Below are 20,601 nucleotides of genomic sequence, written 5' to 3' on the forward strand. Positions count from 1 at the left end.
GTTGCAGTCGCGAGCACCGATGCCACCGTCGCGCACGCACCGACCGCGAGCTACTCGCACTCACTCTCTCTCTCACCCTCTATCTCACACTCTCTCTGTCCCTCTCGGTCTCTCTCGGTCTCTCTCTCTCTCTCTCTCTCTCTCTCTCTCTCTACCGCCAAGGTATCGCGGATACCCGAGCGACTTTTACGTAAGGCCGTTGCACGCCACTGGAAGTAACGCAGAAGGAAGACGGGAGGAGTGAAGAGAGCGCGATCCTTATCGCCTTTGCGCAACGGTGCGTCCGCGTCTCGCGTCGCGGCCTCGCTTTTTTTGCGCGCGCCAAGAGAGCAGCTAACGAATGCCGTAAAAGCTGCGAACCCTCGCTCGTGAAAAGCAACGACGCCGTGGACGCCCACGCGGCAGAACGTACGAGGATCTCCGCGCGAGGAAACTGGAGTTCCTGCGGCCGAGACTCGTGCGCCTGGCGCCAATATTACGAGGAGTGCAATTGAAGGGGAACCGAATGGCAAAGTGGCTGGTAAGGGCGAGCTGGGTAACTGGATAAAGAGCTGCATTAAGCGTAAGGAGGGAAAGATTTTTCTCGCGCGCATGTGGTGATACGAGCAATTGTCATGGTAGTGTTTAATGAAAGTAATTGGTCGTTTCGCTATGCAATGCCTCGGCTGAAGTTGTCGATTGAATTTGCTAATCATTTTGAATTTGCAGAATGTATTTCAAAATTCTTTTTATTTACTTTGGCAGTTTTTATCAAAGCTAGACGAAAGTAGTTTTGAAAGTGGTTTTTCACCCTATTATTAAACGAATTTGCATAAATAATGCATTTTGTCTAATTAAGATTTATATGTATGTATATATATATATATATATATATGTTTGCGCCATGAGAAAGTTTGGATAATCAGGTTGATAAGAGCGTAATGTAGATTATCCCAAACTCTCAACGAGCACATCATAGTTAAATAATACTTTACCTTCTCTATATAATAATAAATGCTTGTTATGTAAGTCGGTGGCTTTGGCCTCCGATTTTATGTATATTATTAATAAGTGATATTGTATGTGTTGTAGCTGTCTATATATGTAGCTGTCGAGTTGGCTGCGTAGGTGTTTTTTCGAAACCTATTTGTCTTTCGTCTCTAATTATTTTATATAAGAATATCGGCAACTATGATTATACGATTTATAATTCATTGAGTCTAATGCTCTCCCCCATATTCACGCGAAATTTTAAAAGAAATTGCTAGGACTCTTCGTATTTTAAATGCAAATTTTTATCTTTGCGTGGATTTAATGTCCAGTGGGAACATGTGTAAGGCGACAGCACGAAAATTCAACATATTCATGAAAACAATAACATTTCAATCTAAATGGTCTCTAATTGCGTAAGTAACTTTCTCTCTAAATTTCTGTTATCGACGAGCCAAGGCTATTTTTACGAGATTTTTTTTTTTATTAATATTGAGCTTTGAGGTGAAATTTATGAATGGATTTCGATGGTGTACGCAATTACCTCGAAATTTCATCAACCATCTGTTTAATAAATTGAAGGTTACATTGTATTATTGAAAAAATATTATTGGAAAATGTGACGTTAAGCGGCCGATTGGACGGGTTACGAAATGCACTAGTATAGTGAAAGATTCATTATCGGTTTAGCGCGTCGCTCGATCACAAAAATCTTGGCTTCGTCGGTAATACAAGGATCGACGGGGATTGTAGTAGCCCCAGACAAAAATTGCGAATTACCGTGAAATTCTTAGAGCGTAATTGCCGGCAATTAGCCACACGAGGCAACAATCGACGTGGGGATATAAGACGCGGGTACGTTACTCTGGATGATCTATGCGCTTGACGTAATCATGTAGTAGCGGTGGAGATGCCGAGAGTCGATGAAACCTCGTGAATATGTCGTGATTGTAGCGGCTTCCCCTTAATAGCCGATCGACGACGAGTAAAAGCTTTCTTCGCTTAGCCGCCGTACCGTTCGCTATTAACGAGCCTTTTTTTTACACCTGAATTTTCAATTACCGAAATTTCAAGTTTGCGCGCGGAAGAGGTTTTGCGAGCGTTGGGCAATTTCAGGAACAGCGATATTTTTTCTTTTCATTTCTTTATCTCTTTTTTTACAATTAAGACGCGTTAGTTGGGCGATGACGGGGGGGTGGGGGGGAAGGCAACCGTAGGGATCGCGTGTCGACGAGAGTGGGGATTTATTCGTTAGATTTAATTTCTCAAATTTGTAATACTCGTGGTAAGGAATTCGAAGAATTATAAGACTTTCTTTTAACGGTGTACATGGCGTTGCTGGGTTACCCAAGGAAATTTATATATCATGGGATACCGTAAGATCTGTAGCCGTAGTTCTTGTGCAATTTAATGCGCTATTTGGAATCAATAAAACAATTACGCGATGTTTGTAAACAACTTGTGGATGGCTCGACTTTCATTGAAGCGTGTGATAAAAAATTTTAGCATTGCATAAGTATTTTTGTCGAATTATTTTTTGAAAGGTTCTTTTATTGACAAACGCAATGTTTAATTTATCGATGGGAAAATTCGAGATCGAATTCTAGAAATCATTAGTTATATATAAATTGAAAATATTTATATTACGTATATAAAAAGGCTTAACAATGTAATAATAAAAAAAAAAAAAAAGTTAATTGTTACAATAAGAGTATGATAATTAATTAAAATAATTATTGAAAATCGAGCTATAAAAAGAAGTTGGTTTACGGCTACGTACGAACGTTTTAACTTTTTTAAATCAAGTATTTTCGTTTCTTTTTGGCTTGTACATCAAGTTTAATCGCGTAAAGTAAATTGTTGTCAATTTATGGACTATGTATAATAAATATTTGCAAAAATTGTAAAAATCGAAAGCGTAAATTTATGTATTACATAATTAAATGTGACAAATTTAATTATCTATGATGGGTAAAACTTGTTATATGATAAATTGCTGAAGATTTTTCTTATTTATTTCAGGCAAATAGTAAGAAAAGTGTATAAATAGTTCAAATAGTTATTATACGAATATACGATTCTCGGTATTAATGTCAGGAGGAATTTCGAATCTCTCTCTCTCTCTCTATATATATATATATATATATATATATATATATCCATCTGTCTATCTTGGCAACAATTAAATTACCAAGATCCTATTAAAATTAATACGCAGCTGTAAAAATTCGGGTTATAAACCTTGAGATTTTGAAATTATATTAAAATGTTGCCGATAATAAAATTAACTTTATGACAATATTCGAAATCGCTTCTTTTAATAAAATTGAACAACTTTCATTGAAACCATGCGCGGAGTCTTGCCTAATTAACGAATTAACCTATCATTACAAACATTATTTGGCAACTGCGTATAAAATTGTCGTACATTCACAATGTGGAAATAAAGAAGAAATTATAAGGTGACATCCGTCGCTGTAATTCGCCCAAATATGAAAAGTCCTCAACATAATGTAATATCACTCGTGTATTCTCCGTTTATGTAAGCAAAAAAAACGACTTTTATAAAAGTGACGTCGAACCTTTTTTAGCCCGACTTATTACACATTTTTTTCTTCTGCAATTCACATACTTACGTACGCAAGTTATGTATAAATCCGTGTAGTAAGATGAAATTTCTATGGATATTGAAGCATTTGTTTAGTAGTTTACGATTGCTTTTCAATGGCGTCGGTGTCGAATACTCGTGAAATAAAACTTATCGTTTTAATTATGAGAATGATTAATCGAGGTTTATAGGAGCTTTAAGGAAATAAAACGTGAATAGATATAATGAAGTGGTGTTTTTTTTTTCATTTTGTGCATAAAACTTTATTATACAACGTAATAAAATACTAAATTAAGGAAATATTTAACGAAGGCTCCTAAAATTCTAAATTACTTCTTTTAATTCTAAGGCAAATAATAATTGAGCAACGTTAAGAGATTGTTAAAATAATAAATAAATAAAGAAAAGAGGGATAGAAAACCAACAAAGTTTTCCTCTTAAGTGATGTATTATGTAATTATTATTTGAATACCACTTGAATCACTTGCTACAGGTCAGAACGATTCGCGAAACAAGAAAATGGTTCTAAACCATTGAGACCGTATGCACTCAATCTAAAAGACATTCGAGTTAATATCTCTTGATGAAAAAATATCTCAACGCACGTATTATATTATATTACACCTCGCGAGATAATTTATTTTCAAGGCCGACGATTTTCTACGAAGCGCTATACTTGGTCAATAACAGCGATGGCTACGCCCTGTCTTTGCTTTTTCGACGAGAGTCTCTAATTTATGTTCTTCTTCTTAATTTACACTGCATTCGTCACTTTTCCTTTTCAAAAACACATCTTCGAATCGTCGTAACGACATAAAAACACACACTTCAAAACAATCAGAATAAAGAACCGTAATCAACGTCTCTCCCATTATCCTCGATCTATCTCACTACCGGCCTATGTCATTTGCTTCTACGCGACAACGATCGCTATTATCGGATCTAATGTAGTTATTATAGATAGATCCGTATAGAGGCAGCCATGGCTTGTAAGAGAATCATTCTTAGATTGATTAATGCCGCTGTCCTGATTGCGGTCGTTTTGATCTGCGACAGTTAAAATGATATCCGATAATTATTTAGACTGATAATATAATCATTATATCCAGCAATTTTTCTATAATCTACATATACTTAATTTCTCATATAGGCTCCCTCAATTGAATTATTAATTTAATAATATTAATTATAAGTATATTGAACGTACAGATATTAATCACAAGTTTTTACTTTTTATCAGTATGCCCATATGAATGATAGATTCTTTTCATTTTTAATAAGAATATTTCTTTGAAACAATCTTATTCAACTTATAAGCTTACGGACGTAATCATTTATTATATGAATTTATAATGTCACGTAGAAAATTCATTAAAGATGTGCTTTATATTTAGTATGAAAATAATTAATGAATTTTCATTCGTTGTTAAAAAAAAAAAAAAATCGTGCATCGTTAAAAAAAAAAAAAAAAAAATTCGTAGAATAAATAAAGGACTATGAAGAAACTTATATGTTTACTTAGCATCTGAATAATCAAATGAGACATGATAAATAGTAGAAAAGAAGACTTTTTCAAACGATCGTCGAGCGAAATTCAAGTATTATTGCACCAGTGTCCTTATAATATAAATGTTCTTTACAAAGTTATTATGACAGGCATCCTGCAATAGAATTTACATTAGATAAAGCGAATTTACATATAGTCAAAGTCCAATCCTTCCGACCAATGAAAGTGATTCAGCATTCATATTATTGCTGGGCATTATTTCACGGCTTAGTGTCCTCGTGCGTGGAAGGGGATGAAAGAGATTAGAGAACGAAAGTAAGAGAATTTCACGACGATTGGAAATGATTTCGATGCTATCCGCTGTGCATTGTAGTGGAACGAGCGAACAGGCGTTCAAAAATTCCGCGCAAGTACACCTGTAGGAAGATGGGAAATTCGTTGTAGCCACGCGTGCAGAAAATGCTAACCACATCCGCGATATAACTTATTGGACATTGCGCTCGACTTACCGGCAAATTCTATTCTTCAATCGATCGATCTTTTCACATTGTTTTGATATGATGAAATGTAATTGCTTATATAATCCGCTTATGAATTTAATATTATTTTATTATTTTATAAGGCGTAATTTCATAAGGAATATAATCCGTCCGCAATATTTACTTTAAGGTTTTAGACGAAATTGTCTATTCTACGCGCTTATTCCTTATTATTGCCATTATTATTTCGTGTAAAATGATAATATGATAGATATTTGATTGAATAAATACCAACGAAACTGCATATAACTTATTTTTAAATACGTTTTCTGCGTCGTAATTTCGTGGTCATTTATTATGTAAAAGGACTTGTGCGGTGCTGCTTCTTGAACGTCCATCGTCTTTGCTTACGCACTGTGACTAGAGGCAAAGTTAGATATATTAAAGAGGGAAGTGGACAGGATTACAGGATTATGAGAGAAGGAGGAAGATAGGTGGTAGGAGAAAGCGAATGAACGGCTGACCGAAAGCGAAGAAGAGAGAAAGTTGTAGGATGAAACGTAAAGTATTAGGCATAAGATCTATATTTGTAAACATTTTCGCTCGACTATTTAGATATAAGATTATAGATTATAACAGTTGGACGATAAAAGGAAATAATGATCGAGAAAATGCAAAAGAATGCACGTACATAATGAGATTTATATTATCGTAAATATCGTTAAATGCTTAATACTGTGTGTATGGCTTGCTTATGTTGGTTTTGCCATGCTTAACATGTTCGCTATTTTATTCAATGGTAATGGATTATATAAAACGTTATAAGAAAAAGTAGTGAAAACCAAGAATTTGTATTCTTTTTGGTTTTTTCTTTTTCAACAATTCACTCGAATCGAACAACTCACTTTGTAAATAAAGACAAAATTGTTATTATCGATTAAAGTTTAAGACAAGCGACTGCTTTAAAATATTCAATTTTATACTTATTAGAATAGTTATGTATTTATTGAATTTATTTATACAGAATATTAATTAAAGTATTTACATATTAATAATTATAATTACGTTTCATTCGCAAACTTAAGATCATTATTTGTATATTGTGTGCATTTTAGATATATCATAGTCAATAAAGTCCTTTCACCAATGTATTAAATTTCTTCGGTACGATATGCTTGTGTCATAAAAATCCGTTACAAGAAAAAACACTTTCATTATAATTATTATAAATTATAAAGTCCAATAAATTCGTCACTGTATAAGTATTTAAAAAGAAGGATTTGTCATATAAATCGAATCATTTGACTTTCATTTCGGTCTAAATTGTTTCATAAGTAAGTCACATTTCGAAATTGTATTTCACATAAGACTGCAGGAATATAAGGAGTCCCTATCACTTGCCAAATCATAAAATACAATAAATAATTGGATCTTGGATCAAAGTTTTTAACGCAGTGAATTATAAAGTCATGTGGCAATTGGCTATAAAGCGCGAGAGTAAATCAAATTGTTAAATTGAGCCGCCAGTGCTCGTAACGAGACACCTTGCGATTTCAATGTTTGAGATTTCCTGTACAGTATTACAGATCTTGTCGCCTCCATCTACTCTACAAATGAAACATCGCTTTTCTTTCAACCATACACATATACACATAGTGGAATTGTGTGAGTGTGGGCGCGCAAGCGCGCGTGTATGTATGCGCGTGGGCTCGGGCGAATCGTTTATGTATGAAACGAGACTCCCGGCACTTCTGGGATCGTTGATGTCGCGCGACCGACTTAACGGTGTCCATTGTCACTTCCTGACGATTGCCACTCGAGACAAGGATGGCTGCTACACCACTTTCGACAACTACGAGCGATCTTAAGTCGAATGCTTTGTCACTTCAGAGGAAGCGCAGGTGCTGTTTATATATACTTATTGTACTTTCGCTGTTTACTCAGAGCATTTCAACTTTTGACTCATTGACTTTGGCACAATCTCTCGTCGGATCTCACAAACTCCTTTCTTTTTTTTTCTTTTTTTCCTTTTTTCTTTTTCATACTACTTTCGATCTACTTAACGATCATATTAAAACGATTAGATTTTTTCATAAGCTCCTCCGTAATAACGACCATTCCCTCGTGAAATTTAACCTTTTATTGAAAGGCTAAAATCGAATGCACCTTGTAACGTAACTGTTGTAATGATTAATTATTTTGAGCAAAATTTACAGAAATTTTATTAATTTTTTAACTTTAATTTGTAATATTGCAATAATACCGCGAAGTAAGTACGGGGAATTTCCGTAAATAACGGCAAAAGCCCATTGGATTGTTGCTATCACGGGTTTTGTACATAAGACGAGAAAAGCAATGCTAAATCGCTGGCACTTAAAAACCATTAAATAATTGATCGACTCATAAATAAATCCTCGCAATAAACGTGTAGAAAACTGCTAATGCAAGTAGTAAAAAAAAAAAAAAAAAAAAATTGTAACTTTGTAGCTGATAATCTGTGACTCCTGCATTTATCAATTTCTTTATTTTGCTTTTTTGCTCCTCCTCCTCACACACCACCGCCGGCAACGAGAAAAGAGTTACTTGATCGAAAAAAAAAGGATAAAAAATCGCTGTACCCACGACGCCTTGATCTAAATAACGATCGTACAATCGCCACCGCATTTTGCGCTGTTTTCAGCCGATTTCATCTACCCACCTTTGCGATTCGCTAACGACATCTATGTGACTCTGAGTCACGAAAGCGCTTAGCTTCTTTGAAAATCTTTCCAGTGCAAACGACGAATCCTTAATGATACGGAGATGCTAATGCAGCGCATGTCTCACCCGCAGGTCCTAGCACTCACGAGTACACAGGTGGAGTTCACGGTAACATGGGATCATCTCGATTACGTGAGTTTCTGGCCACCCTGGCGGCGGCGGCGGCGGCGCTGTTGCAGCTCACCTCAGCGCTAACCGGCGACCACGTGTGCCACCACGTGGAAAAGTAAGTGTCGATAAAGCTACGTTAATTAAACGTGGACATTAGACTGCTTATCGGGAAGGATATGCTTGATTACCGATCGCTTTCGCCTCAATTCGTGTCTGCGCGACTCCGTTAGCGACGTCGACGACTGCTGCGACTATGCCCGTTGGAAAATCACGTTACCCACTTCGCCCTTCTGGCATCGCTTTCTTACACGCGGTATTAATAAGCTAGATCATAGATATAAATAAAGTACTTATGCTTTTATTTTAACATTGTTTACTGTACGATTGTTACACAATGCTAAAGGTAAATGCGATAGTCTACTTAGGAACGTTTATGGGAAAGCATTAAGTTTAATTAATTTCAATGTGAGAGCTATGAATTTGTGGTGTAAGAACTTAAAGGCGTTTCTTAATATTTTAACCCTTTAGGAAATTAGCTACAATAGGTCTTTAAAATTTCATATACGTAATAGATGGGCTTGGGACTGGTGACGGTGGTGGAGGGTTTGGGGGGGGGGGGGGGGGGGGGGGGACATTATCAGTATCGGGTTTTTAAAATTTTGAAGCGATTTAAAAGCCTGCAATTCTCTGCATCGATCCATTTATGTAAAACTAAACGGTTATTATACATGCGACTTCGAACTATCATTCGATTATTAATTAAGATTGTTACAAAATTTTATGGAATTTCTTATTTTACCCGCGACACTGATTGTCCGACGTAAAATTCTAATATAAATTTCAATGTAATATAAAAGCTGTGGATAAGACGTTTTTCCCTCCGACTAACGAATACTTGAATCATTTTTAAATAAAATTTTTTATCTATCATTCTTGATTTAATGACACTGTATAGTGCTGAGATAGATCGATCGATCGAGGTTTTGAGCTCTCTAATCCACGTTGTGCATGAAAGCCTGGAGAATATGATAATTTTCGTTAAGCGCGTTAACAGTGTTGAATAAGAATTTTAAAAGTGCCAAGTCATGGAAATACAAAAAAATAGATAGGAATTGAGAAAAAATATTTAATCAGATTAGCTACGCCAGTAGATTCACACACACACACACACACACACACACACACACACACACACACACACATATATATATTTCCTTTGAATTTCATCTGTAATTATTTGTTATAAATACTATATTGGTGGAGGCTATCTCAACGAACGTGTGAAATATTTAGATTAAGAATGAGCTATAAACAAATAATTCTTCATATCAAAACTGCACATCCGTAAGTAACAATTTTAAGATAATCGTAGTTACGATCTTATATCTATACATTAAAACAAACAATAAACAAAAAATAAAAAATAATTAGTGTAAGCACGGCTCGTCTCTCGTTTTTGCATAAATGTCATTCCCAATCGATTTTGCTTTATCACTAAAAACGGCAATGGGAAGTGAGGACGGAATAATAATATTAATAATCATAATAATAATTATTATAATGAAATTACAAAATGACAAATGCTCATGGAAAATATAAAAGCCATTAGATTCCGTTAATTTTACTTCAAAGGGTTGATCACTAACCGTTGATAATCATTACCAGGCAGTCCAATACGATTCACTATCCTTTTTCGTAGATTATGAAATCAACGTTACATATCCGTGCGGGGCAACGAAAGTCTGGAGGGACATTTGAAAATTCGACGACGCCATACTAACGAATCGATGTTAAACAATTCGCAAATAAAGGATTGATAAAATAAAAATCCGGGCCTTACGAAACCATTAAACGGCACGTATATTTTCATCGGCTGATAGGGATTTTCGTGGCTGGGCACTTATCGTTGTATCGGCGCGGGTCAGGGGCCGGGTGGTCGAATGGGGAGGGTGGAGAGCGGATAGAACGATAGTTGGAGGAGGCCTTGAACGAAGGTTAAACGAGAATCGAAGGAGCCTTACAGGGGCGAGGAACACGGTACTGGGGCAAACAACCCTCGAGCCCACCCGCATGCAATCACATAATCTCCCTCGTCGCCAGTTATTTTATTAACACTTGTGATAAATTGATAGCTACACGGTGACGTCACGGGAGCAGTATGTGGAGCCGGTGGAAATTCACACACTCGCCTGGTGCCTGCAGATACCGCCACGCTGCCCCCAGACTCGCACGGAGTTGCGAGAACGTTGGCGAACGAAGGTGAGTTGTTGAAGGAGACCCGCACGAATAATGCCCGGGACTTCGACATCTCGGTCCGCGGTTGGCCAATAGCCGGGAAAAACATGCGCCGGCACACGCCGTAACGAGGGAACGTTTCTCAGACAGAGTCGGGCAGACAGCGAGTGAGAGAGAGAGAGAGAGAGAGAGAGAGAGAAAGAGAGAGAACGAGAGAACGAGACGTCCGGGGGCGATTTTAAGGCACGCAAGATCCTCTAGGAGGCGCGAAGCTTATTAATCGGCCGATCGGAATCTCCCGTCTCTCGTTCGGAGATGCTTTTGCTTTCTCCTGGGGCTTCTTCGCTCCTTGGCTCTAGTGGCTCGAGCTGGCCTCGTCAGCTTGTGCAGAACACGTGTTGGCATCTAGCCGTCAACGAACCTCTTATCAAAAATTCGGACGATCTTGAGTTAGTTGCGTTACGTAAGTACCGGCTCTTGCGTAATCGGAAAATCTCTCGAGTCGCCCGTCGACTGTCGAAAAAATGCTAAACATGCTGGACTTTTAAAAATCGATAAACGGAATTATGTCGAGTCTTAAGCTTACGAGGAAATATAAATAAGCCCCGCGCAAGCAGCCAACTCGATAACGTACGTAATGTCTCGATTATACGTTATATCGGGAAAAATAATAGCTGAATGGTAACGGCTGGCGGTTAGAGAGATTTATTCTTAGATTACGAAGATCTGAAAAGTAATAAAAAATAGATGATAGATTAGGAAATTTGTGGTAATTGCGGGCGTATGTAATTTCTCGCATTATTTAGACTCTTTGCAAACACTTATCGATATTCGCGTATCTACGCAAATTAAATCCCTGCATATCTAACATCATTTCACTATTATTATAATAGATCTACAAGATAAACGGAGATAACTTCGAGATAAGAAGCTGTTAATATTGCGCTGTTAATATTTATGCAAGTTTTAAGAGGTTTTAAGAGGTTTTAAGAAATTGGTCGGATAATATTTAGAAAAAGGGTAGAAGAAATATCGCTTCTATTGTAGATTGTTGGCTTTGCCTCTATTGAGGGATAAAGAAAGTGTTTTCCTTTTAGTGGGATGATCAAATTTTGAAATTTAATATCGCCCTCTTATTTGAGCTTCATTATAATAAAGAGAAAGAAAAGGATAAAAAACAAAGAAAAAAAGAAAAACTCATGTTATCCACGCCTAAAAATAATTAGATATAATATCAAATTTATATATATATGTCTCGCCTAAACGGCAACACCTTATAATAAAAATAAAAATTTATCCGAATTGAAAATATGAAAAGCCTTGGTATAAAAGAGGCATCGAAGAAAAGAAAATTTCCAGTTATTTTTCATTCCAATACATTACGATGGCAATATTAATATTCACTACTAAACAGAACATTTAAATCTTTCGAACACCTTAATGATATATGAATGAGTGAAGTTTATAGTATAGTTTTTTTTTCCTTTTCTCATAATTGTAGTACTTATGTACAACGAGGTGAAATTACACTTCATGACGATTAAAATAACTCGATCGATTGCAGGATAACAATGTTTCCCATAAATCATTTCATAATTGATGAAATTTTTCAATTTACGAAAATAATTTAACATCCACATCTGGATAATCACAATATTTTAACACGTTGTTCATGCGCCAAGACCATACTCTTACTAAAGTCCTCGATTATAATCATAACGTACATTAAATAAATATATTACCATTCATGACCTTAAATCATTTGCATAACAACGCCTTATATAATTTCAATAGAATTCCAAAATAATTGCCCTATAACCAATGGATAAGTAAAAATTGTCGATATCCAGCAACGCGACTATGATGCAGTAACAGCATTAAATCACCATCTTAACGTACGTTTTAATTAGAGTAATTATCGCGCAACATCGGCCTTCTCTATCTAATTTAAAAACAAATCGAATTATCCTGCCGGAAGTATTTGTGCTCATGTCCCTTTTGCTGCTGCTCTGAGAATTTCGCAATTCAGCTTTCCATTATCGTTGGCACGACAGAGCAGACCACCAAAGTTGCCTATACTCTACGACGTGTCGTCCACACACGCGCGCGCACACGCTCACAGAGAGAGAGAGAGAGAGAGAGAGAGAGAGATACACGTGTAAAACATTCCACGACAAATGCCATAAATAAGCGATCGCAAACATTTTACTCCATATTTTCGTACGACTAATTTAAATTAATACGCTCTGTGAGTATTTACATTAAACCAAGACTTTCTTCGGCTGACTTTTTCATCGTATAAGGTAAATAGTTGGCTTGGGTAATAGGTAATTAGAATTTCTACAACAAACAGAATTTATATTTAACAAGATCTTGGTCATTTAGCTTATGATACGTATACATAAAGGCGATAAGAAAATAAAAATTAATCAAGTGTAATAATTATAATTCGCGTTTTGGAAATTTATTGAAAGTACATTTATATACGGAATCTATAAAATCATTTGCAATTAAAATTCACCGGCTTATAACAGTAATATAGGGGGTGCATTTTGTGCGTAAATTTTCTATAAATTAACTTATTTTTCGAGATTTCAGTAAAATTTACAGTACAAAATAAAAGCCTCAATAAATAATAGTCACTCGATTGAGCATTTAATTCCCAAAGTGAACTGCAAAAAGCTATTACAAATGTACAAAGGAAATCATAACGCAAAATTCAGTTTGTAAATTTTATATAGCACAATTTAAGCAAACGTATTTTTTTTGTTCTTTAACTTTTACTTATTAACGAGGAGAGAAAAAATAATTATTTTTATTTATAATCTGAATTATTTTATTAGGTTATTAGATTATTAGATTTGTTATATTATAATATATCATTTTCTTATAAAAAAAAGGAAGTAATTTTTTTCCTATATATATATATATATATATAATTTATCCTAGAAACAAGTTTTTCTTCTCTGCATAATAATTTTATAATTAATACATAGCATTTTTTAAATATAAAACATTGCATATGCAATATAAATAATTTTCTTTCAATATTACCATGGAGGACTTAATTTAAAATGCATTTGGATTATAAATCTCATTATACAAATAGTCAATTTAACATAAAATATATTTATTTAAATCTACTTCTGTGCTAAAAACGTAAATTCACTGCGATATTGAAATATTCTTATAACATTTACCAAAAATTATTATTGAATAAATATATGCGTTGCTCAATCAAAATATGAAACAATAAAAATATTTTTAGAAAAAAAATTAAAACTACCAAAATGAAAGATGAAAGTTTTATCATCTTGTCTTATAAATAGTTTATTATTCTAAATACGATGAGTGTTATTGTTTTCCAAAAAAGTAGAAAAATTATCGACACAAGTTGACTATAATTTTGTTCCATAATATTTATCAGTAAATTAAATATTTTTCCATTTTTAACCAATTGATTTTTATAGAATATCCGCTTAATTTGCAATCTTTCCTTATATATATATATATATATATGATTAGATATGAGAATAATTTTGCGGCTCACACATTTGCGCAACGCATTACTATGTGCAAGCAAGCAAGCAAGCAAATATCGCGGTAAAAAAGACAAAAGGATTTCAGAAAGGTAATCAGATTACACAAACCGAATAGAGAATTGAATTTTGTATTTCACATGTGTGCAAACCCATTTGGGGTTAAATGAAATAGTTTGCGAAAATCACCTACGCATGGAATTTTAATTTCCATACATCAATGGCCTTGCAGAAACGTCATATTAACATCAATAATAACAACAACAACAACATAAATAAAAAAAAATCTTTATTTATTGCAAATAGAAAGTCGTATTTAATAATAATTTATGTAACTGTCATTAAGAAAGAATAATTGCAAAAAATTTTATTTATTTATTCCAATGTATATAAGAGTAGTTCGACAAATTTGTCGAGCAATATTTAAAATTTAAATGATACTTAATATTTAATTATCCAGAGTACCTAAGAACTCATTACAATAATTATGTTATTATAAAATTATCACGTAAAATGACATTTTGCATATTATAATTTTAGATGAAAATGTGGGTTATTCATTTGGATCGTTAAGCACTTAACATTAATAAAATATCATTCGACATACATATATGATTGTGTTAGATATTCTCTAGTCATAAGAACGATGAACTCGATATTCATAAATGATATACGCGTGTACTTACTTGTAAATAAATGGTTGTTACATTGAAATCAGAGTAATAAAATATTTTTATTTTAATTATATACTTTCACAATAGTAATATTAACGGGATCTATAAATTCATATTAGATACAAATGAAATGAGATAATCAATTATATTCAATTTTGTCTCATATAATACGTCTTATCTATAATTATAAGAATATTAATTTAATTTATATAATAATTTGCATAATGAATGTTGCACAAAGTTATTTATGCCTCTTATTACAGAAATCTATGCTTTCATAATATTTTCAAGACAATGCACTAATTAGGTATGAGAGGCACAAGGCTCATTTTTGTTAATTTAGCCACAAAAAATATTATTAATACGAGCAAAATATGGAGAAATTTTTATGCATACTACGAAAATCATAATGCCTGTGAAATTTTAGTTATGTTCGATTATGTGCGTGTGCGCGCGCGGATCTTCTTTTCATTATTACTTAACATTTTGTTTGTATTCAAATTTGTAATTCAGATGTTGTTGTTTTATTGTGAAAATTATGAACAAATTTCGTCTTTGTTAAAATGTTGCTTAGAATGAGAATATGACTAATGACTTTCCTTCGTGGTGTCAGATATCCTAGAAATAATCTTAAACGCAGAAGTAGTGAGAGCCAGAGGTATTGGGTATCAATAGTCAATATTACGATACGTGCGGGAAATGAAAAATATTATCCTGCAACAGCTGCTCTTATAGAACAATTCCTACACATAGTATTTAATTGTTGACGTTGCTTATTTAATTGCTATTTAAAAACTGTTGTTGTTGTTGTTGTTGTTGTTGTCGTAGTGCTTGATGATTTATAATTTGTAAACGTTAAATTATATAATTTCAATAAGTGCCAATGCTTCTGCTTTTATGACTCTTTAAATTATCTGCATATAACATTAATCGGTATATTTATTTTCTCGATGTTTTCGTTTTTTTTTTCTTTTTTGTTTTTTTTTCTTTTTATTTTATTTCATTTTATTTTAATTGGTTTTCGAGATCGTTATTTCTTATTTTCATTCGCTTTATATAATTATTCTTTCGGGATATCATGAAAAGGCACGTGCCGCAATTTCAAAATATTACTTTTACTCTCATCTTTTTATATTTTCAACGTATGATATTATTAATTAATCTATAATGATCTGTAGATATATTTCGGGAAATTGTAGATCGATAGCTATCTACTCTATATCTCAATACCATTAATGCAGAAACGCAATTTCTAGAATATCACTTTCTATAAAATTATTTGAAATTATTGAGATTCCTTATCTCTAAATGTGCTCTTAATACCATTTGTTTATTTTATAAAACCGATATTTATCGCAAAATTAACGATTAAGATTGGAAACTGCAGCGAGCGAAAACACGTTTGTTTCAAAATGTTTATATACAATTTTTCTCTTAAGATGTACGCGTAAGCCCCTGATTTCCATAACGTAATTGTGAGAAATTTATTAATCCCACATATTGCCCTGTTGTTATTATTATTATTGTGCAAATTATCGCGCTCATTTTGCCATTTACAGTAAGCGACAGCTTCGCTTATTTTCTCATTGTTGCCATTGCAATAATGAGCTCGTTTATTTTACATATTTGTCCTTTACTCTTAACGCGCGCATTGGAATTGCATTGCGTTTCGAAAATTACACGGCAAAACCCGCGCTACGATAATGCACGCGCGCTCCACAAAAACACAAACACAAGCGTAAAAAGTATAAGTGTATAATTTATTCTGAGGCTACAATTAAGGCTGGAATGCAATCGATCGCTTATGTGCCTCTTAAACGCCAATTCGATTCGGCAAATTCATCATACTTCTCCCCGTTGCGGCTTTATTTGTTAAAAGCAAAGGTTTTTGCCTTTTACGCTTTGGGCACATGCTTTACGTATTTATTAGCCACGAGATCGCCTCACGCGAGTAAGGGATAGCCTAACGCGCGAGATCGCATTTACAAAGTCACTTTTAGCACTTGATACTGGCGGCATTTTTATGTGGCTTTTAAATAGAAAGCTTTCGTAATGCCTTGCGAAATTACGTTTTTATGAAATTGTCAATAAACGATCCTCGATCGTTTACTTGTCCGAGTATGGAATGACTAAAGGTAAAGCGGGACTAGTCAACCATCCAAATATCACATCGCCGGTCGCATCGTATGATCATCGACTGCATATCATCCTTCCATCGCTTGAATTTTCTTCTATTAATTAAGAATCGCACGGCACGGAATTGGAAGTGCCCGATCGGCAAAAACTGCCCGATTTCTTACGGAGAAGCGCGTAAACTCGTTCCGGCCGTGGATTATCGCCTAGTCGCAATTACGTAGTCAGGGCCGACTGTGGCCCGCAGAAAAGTGAAGGTGCAACAGCCAATGATTCTCCCTGTTTTCCCAGACGGAAGTGAAGTTTAAGAGCGTGCCGATATGCTGCGAAGGCTACGCGGTGCAGGAGCTCCTCGAGAATGGAGGCGGTGCCGACGCCAAGTGCGTCCCCCACTGCAAAAAGTGCCGGAGCGGCGTCTGCACGGCACCGAACGAGTGCACCTGCGATCCGGGTTACCAAGGACAGGATTGCGCTTATGGTGAGTGACTTTTCACGCTCGTGGGCAATTATTGGCGGGGGCCGTTTTTGCCCCGAGGTCGGCGGCGGATGAGAACCGCCGCTTCGCGCTTGACGACGAAACGACCGGACCTTCTCCTCCTCCTCCTCCTCCTCCTCCTCCTCCTTCACCACGTCCTACTCCCGACCGTTTCTCCTCCTCCTCCTCCTCCTCCTACTCCTTCACGATGCACGACAACCGATCGTTACATTCTAATAAGCGGAAAATCATTTCTATGAAGTGTATTTTCAAAGCTGAGCGAGGGAGTCAGCTATTCTCTCGAAAACTTTTCGCCAATAACATTGCATTGGGAATTTTACAAGCCTAGTTGGCCATTTATGCGCTGCTAGTGCCTCGACAGCCCATTGTTGCACTATTGTAATTGTAATTTTAAGTGCATCTTTAATTTCACTTTGAGCGTGATATTTTTTTCATCGCATTCACAATGATCCATCGTCATTCAATCAATTCTAACTCCACGTTTTCTCAAACTTAATCGTAAATTTCATCCAAGTTTATTTAAATTTTAAACCACGAATTGACTAACTTCTTTGTTACGCCCAAAAACGTTATTTTTAACCATCTCAACATAGACAATTATTGATTATATTATAAATTATGTTTTCTTTTTTTTTTTTTTTTTTTTTGCCTTTGACAATTATAAAGCTTACTTAAAATTTCACCTGCAATCTAAATATAATGAATCCTTTTTTTGACGTTTAGGACGGACGCGGTTTCGTCTCAATCATTTCATACTTATTCAAGAAATTGCCTCTTTCTTTTTTTCATTTTTTTCGCAGCTCCCATCAAACTCTATATCATGCAAAAATATCAATTAAATATCAATCAAAGAACAATATGTATTAGCAAACGGTAAGTGAGCGATGGTAAAATATTTGCATCCAAATGAATTATCGGGTCAGCCAAACGAACGAAGAAAAACTCAACATTTCGTCTACTATCGTCGATTCCCGATTATCCGTCTATCCATATAGAATTGATAATAACTGGCGATAAAGTACTTATGCGCCTAGGTAATGTCAATGGGCTGTAGATGCCCATCTTAAAATTAAAGTAAATGTACACGATATGCTCGGCCAATGAAAAATTCATAATCTTCATAATGTCAACGAGACGTAATGAATGTTTGCTTAAAAGAGTGTCCACAGGGCACTTGGGGCCAAGGCTGCAAGAACGAGTGCAACTGTATTCGCGATATGTCATGCAATCCTGTTAATGGCAAGTGCAAGTGTCCCCCAGGATGGATGGGCTCCCGGTAAGTTTATACAGCCATTGGATAACTAACGTTCGCGAGTGAGATTACGCAAATTCAGTCGAATTTATGGAAAATAAATTGAATTAGCATAACATCGGTACTACCAAAATACCTAGTTCCCACTTATATCCAATAGATACAATCGATATGCATCCAATAGATTAATTATCAATATAAATTTCTTATATCAAGAATAATAAACATTCGCTTGGATGAACATTATTTCAATTTACGTATTATCTGCTTCATATGCTATACCGAATGATTGAATGTGTACAAATGCCAGAGTAACAGAGTTGTATGTTTTTCGCGGAATAATAATAATAAAGGAAAGCCGATATCCAATGTAACGGCGTAATTCGATTTCAATTATAAATATACGTAACAATTAAGTTAAAAGGTGCGTAAGAATTTCGGGATAAAATGAATGGTACAAAATTTCAACTACGTAAGAATTATCCTATCTAGCCGTTTTAAAGACTTTTTAAGTTTTCGTTTATTAAATTTTCCTTCGATAAGAAATAATGAATTCACGAATAAGTTTAATGAATAATTATATAAATGAAAAAATTAATAAGTAAAGCTCAGCACGCTTTAAGGAATTAATATTGAGATTCCATTTTTCGAGAATGTGAAATATTTGGCGTTGTAAGGCTAACAACACAAATCCCAATTAGCATGAAAATTTTTAATTAGAATTATTTCGCTCTTAACGCGCATTCAGTTTCTTATCGCAAGTTCGGTAATCGATTCATCCCTCGAATCGAGTCTACTCACGGACTCTCCGAGCTCACCGATAGTAAAGCATAAGCGTAAGCTTAAAGAAGCGATCGAACCATTTTGCTCCAGACCATTCGCCTGTCACTCTCAAAATCACACAGCGAGACACGAACTGGCCACTTTGTGAAATTCACAGCTCAGTGGTCCTTGGCGCTCGTGTGCATTTCTCTCACAGTGCACCAGGCTGACATTGGATTTTTCAGGTGCGAGAGCGAGTGTCCCAGAGGACAATGGGGTGCCGCTTGCAATTCGATTTGCCTGTGCGAGGGCGCGCAGGCGCAATGCCACCACGAGACCGGCGAGTGCGTCGAGCTGGACAAGTTGCTCATCGATCCTTTCGAGGCATCCGGCATATCCGTTAATCTAGTCCCGGCTGCCCTGACCACGGCTAAAGTCCCCAACACCGATTACTTTGACGTCATTGAATTCGACAGGGAGGCTATAATACCAAGGGTTACCGAACGTATGTACAGCCATCGAAACGTCACTCTCGTCATTCACTTTGCTTTCGATCGTTTTGCGGCCTCGTTGGTCTCTATTTATTTACGTAACCACTATTCGGTAAAGAGGACACGCGCCACTGATAACACATTCCCTTTATAATTAATGCTCGGCAGTTTGGCATTTCCAATAAAACCGAGTGTGCTGCCTCGTAAGAATAAAAAAGAAGAATAAATAGCGAAACGGTGAATGAAAAACAAAAGGATAATGAAAGAAACAAGATTTTTTATGCTCGAGAAATAAAGGAGCTTGAGGCTCCTACGATCATTACTCGAAGAATAAATTATAATTATTGTTAATAATAAAAGTAACGGTAATTTACTTAACAGCATCGCATTATTTTTTTCATGTTATTACGATAAATCAAAATATTATTATAGTGGAATTCTTATGTAATTAAGTAGTTAACATGTGCTGCTTTTAACATTATAAAATTTAATTTAAACTCACCATGAGTAGTAGAAAAAATTTCTATTAATTTTAACAACTTTTATCATAAATAACGTTTGATCTTTAGAGATACCAAGAAATGA

The 20,601-nt window shown here is 35.2% G+C and overlaps 1 protein-coding gene across 1 annotated transcript; it reads left to right on the forward strand.

Annotated features, from left to right (window-relative positions):
- The first annotated feature begins 8,396 nt into the window (after positions 1-8,396).
- Positions 8,397-20,601, forward strand: LOC105362387 (multiple epidermal growth factor-like domains protein 10). Its single transcript, XM_011499827.1, has 6 exons — positions 8,397-8,549; positions 10,567-10,693; positions 17,307-17,493; positions 18,646-18,787; positions 19,771-20,030; positions 20,588-20,601. The coding sequence occupies exons 1-6, from the start codon at positions 8,437-8,439 to the stop codon at positions 20,599-20,601; spliced, it is 843 nt and encodes a 280-aa protein (XP_011498129.1). The 5' UTR covers positions 8,397-8,436.

This window comes from Ceratosolen solmsi, unplaced genomic scaffold, assembly GCF_000503995.2.
Source record: "Ceratosolen solmsi marchali unplaced genomic scaffold, CerSol_1.0 scaffold35, whole genome shotgun sequence".
NCBI lineage: Eukaryota > Metazoa > Arthropoda > Insecta > Hymenoptera > Agaonidae > Ceratosolen > Ceratosolen solmsi.

Bases quoted from the DNA above. Each gene is read 5' to 3' on its own strand.
- LOC105362387 (XM_011499827.1), top strand. From the start codon at position 8,437: ATGGGATCATCTCGATTACGTGAGTTTCTGGCCACCCTGGCGGCGGCG. The intron at 17,494-18,645 runs GTGAGTGACTTT...AATGTCAACGAG, and splicing joins AGGACAGGATTGCGCTTATG to ACGTAATGAATGTTTGCTTA. The intron at 18,788-19,770 runs GTAAGTTTATAC...TGGATTTTTCAG, and splicing joins CCAGGATGGATGGGCTCCCG to GTGCGAGAGCGAGTGTCCCA.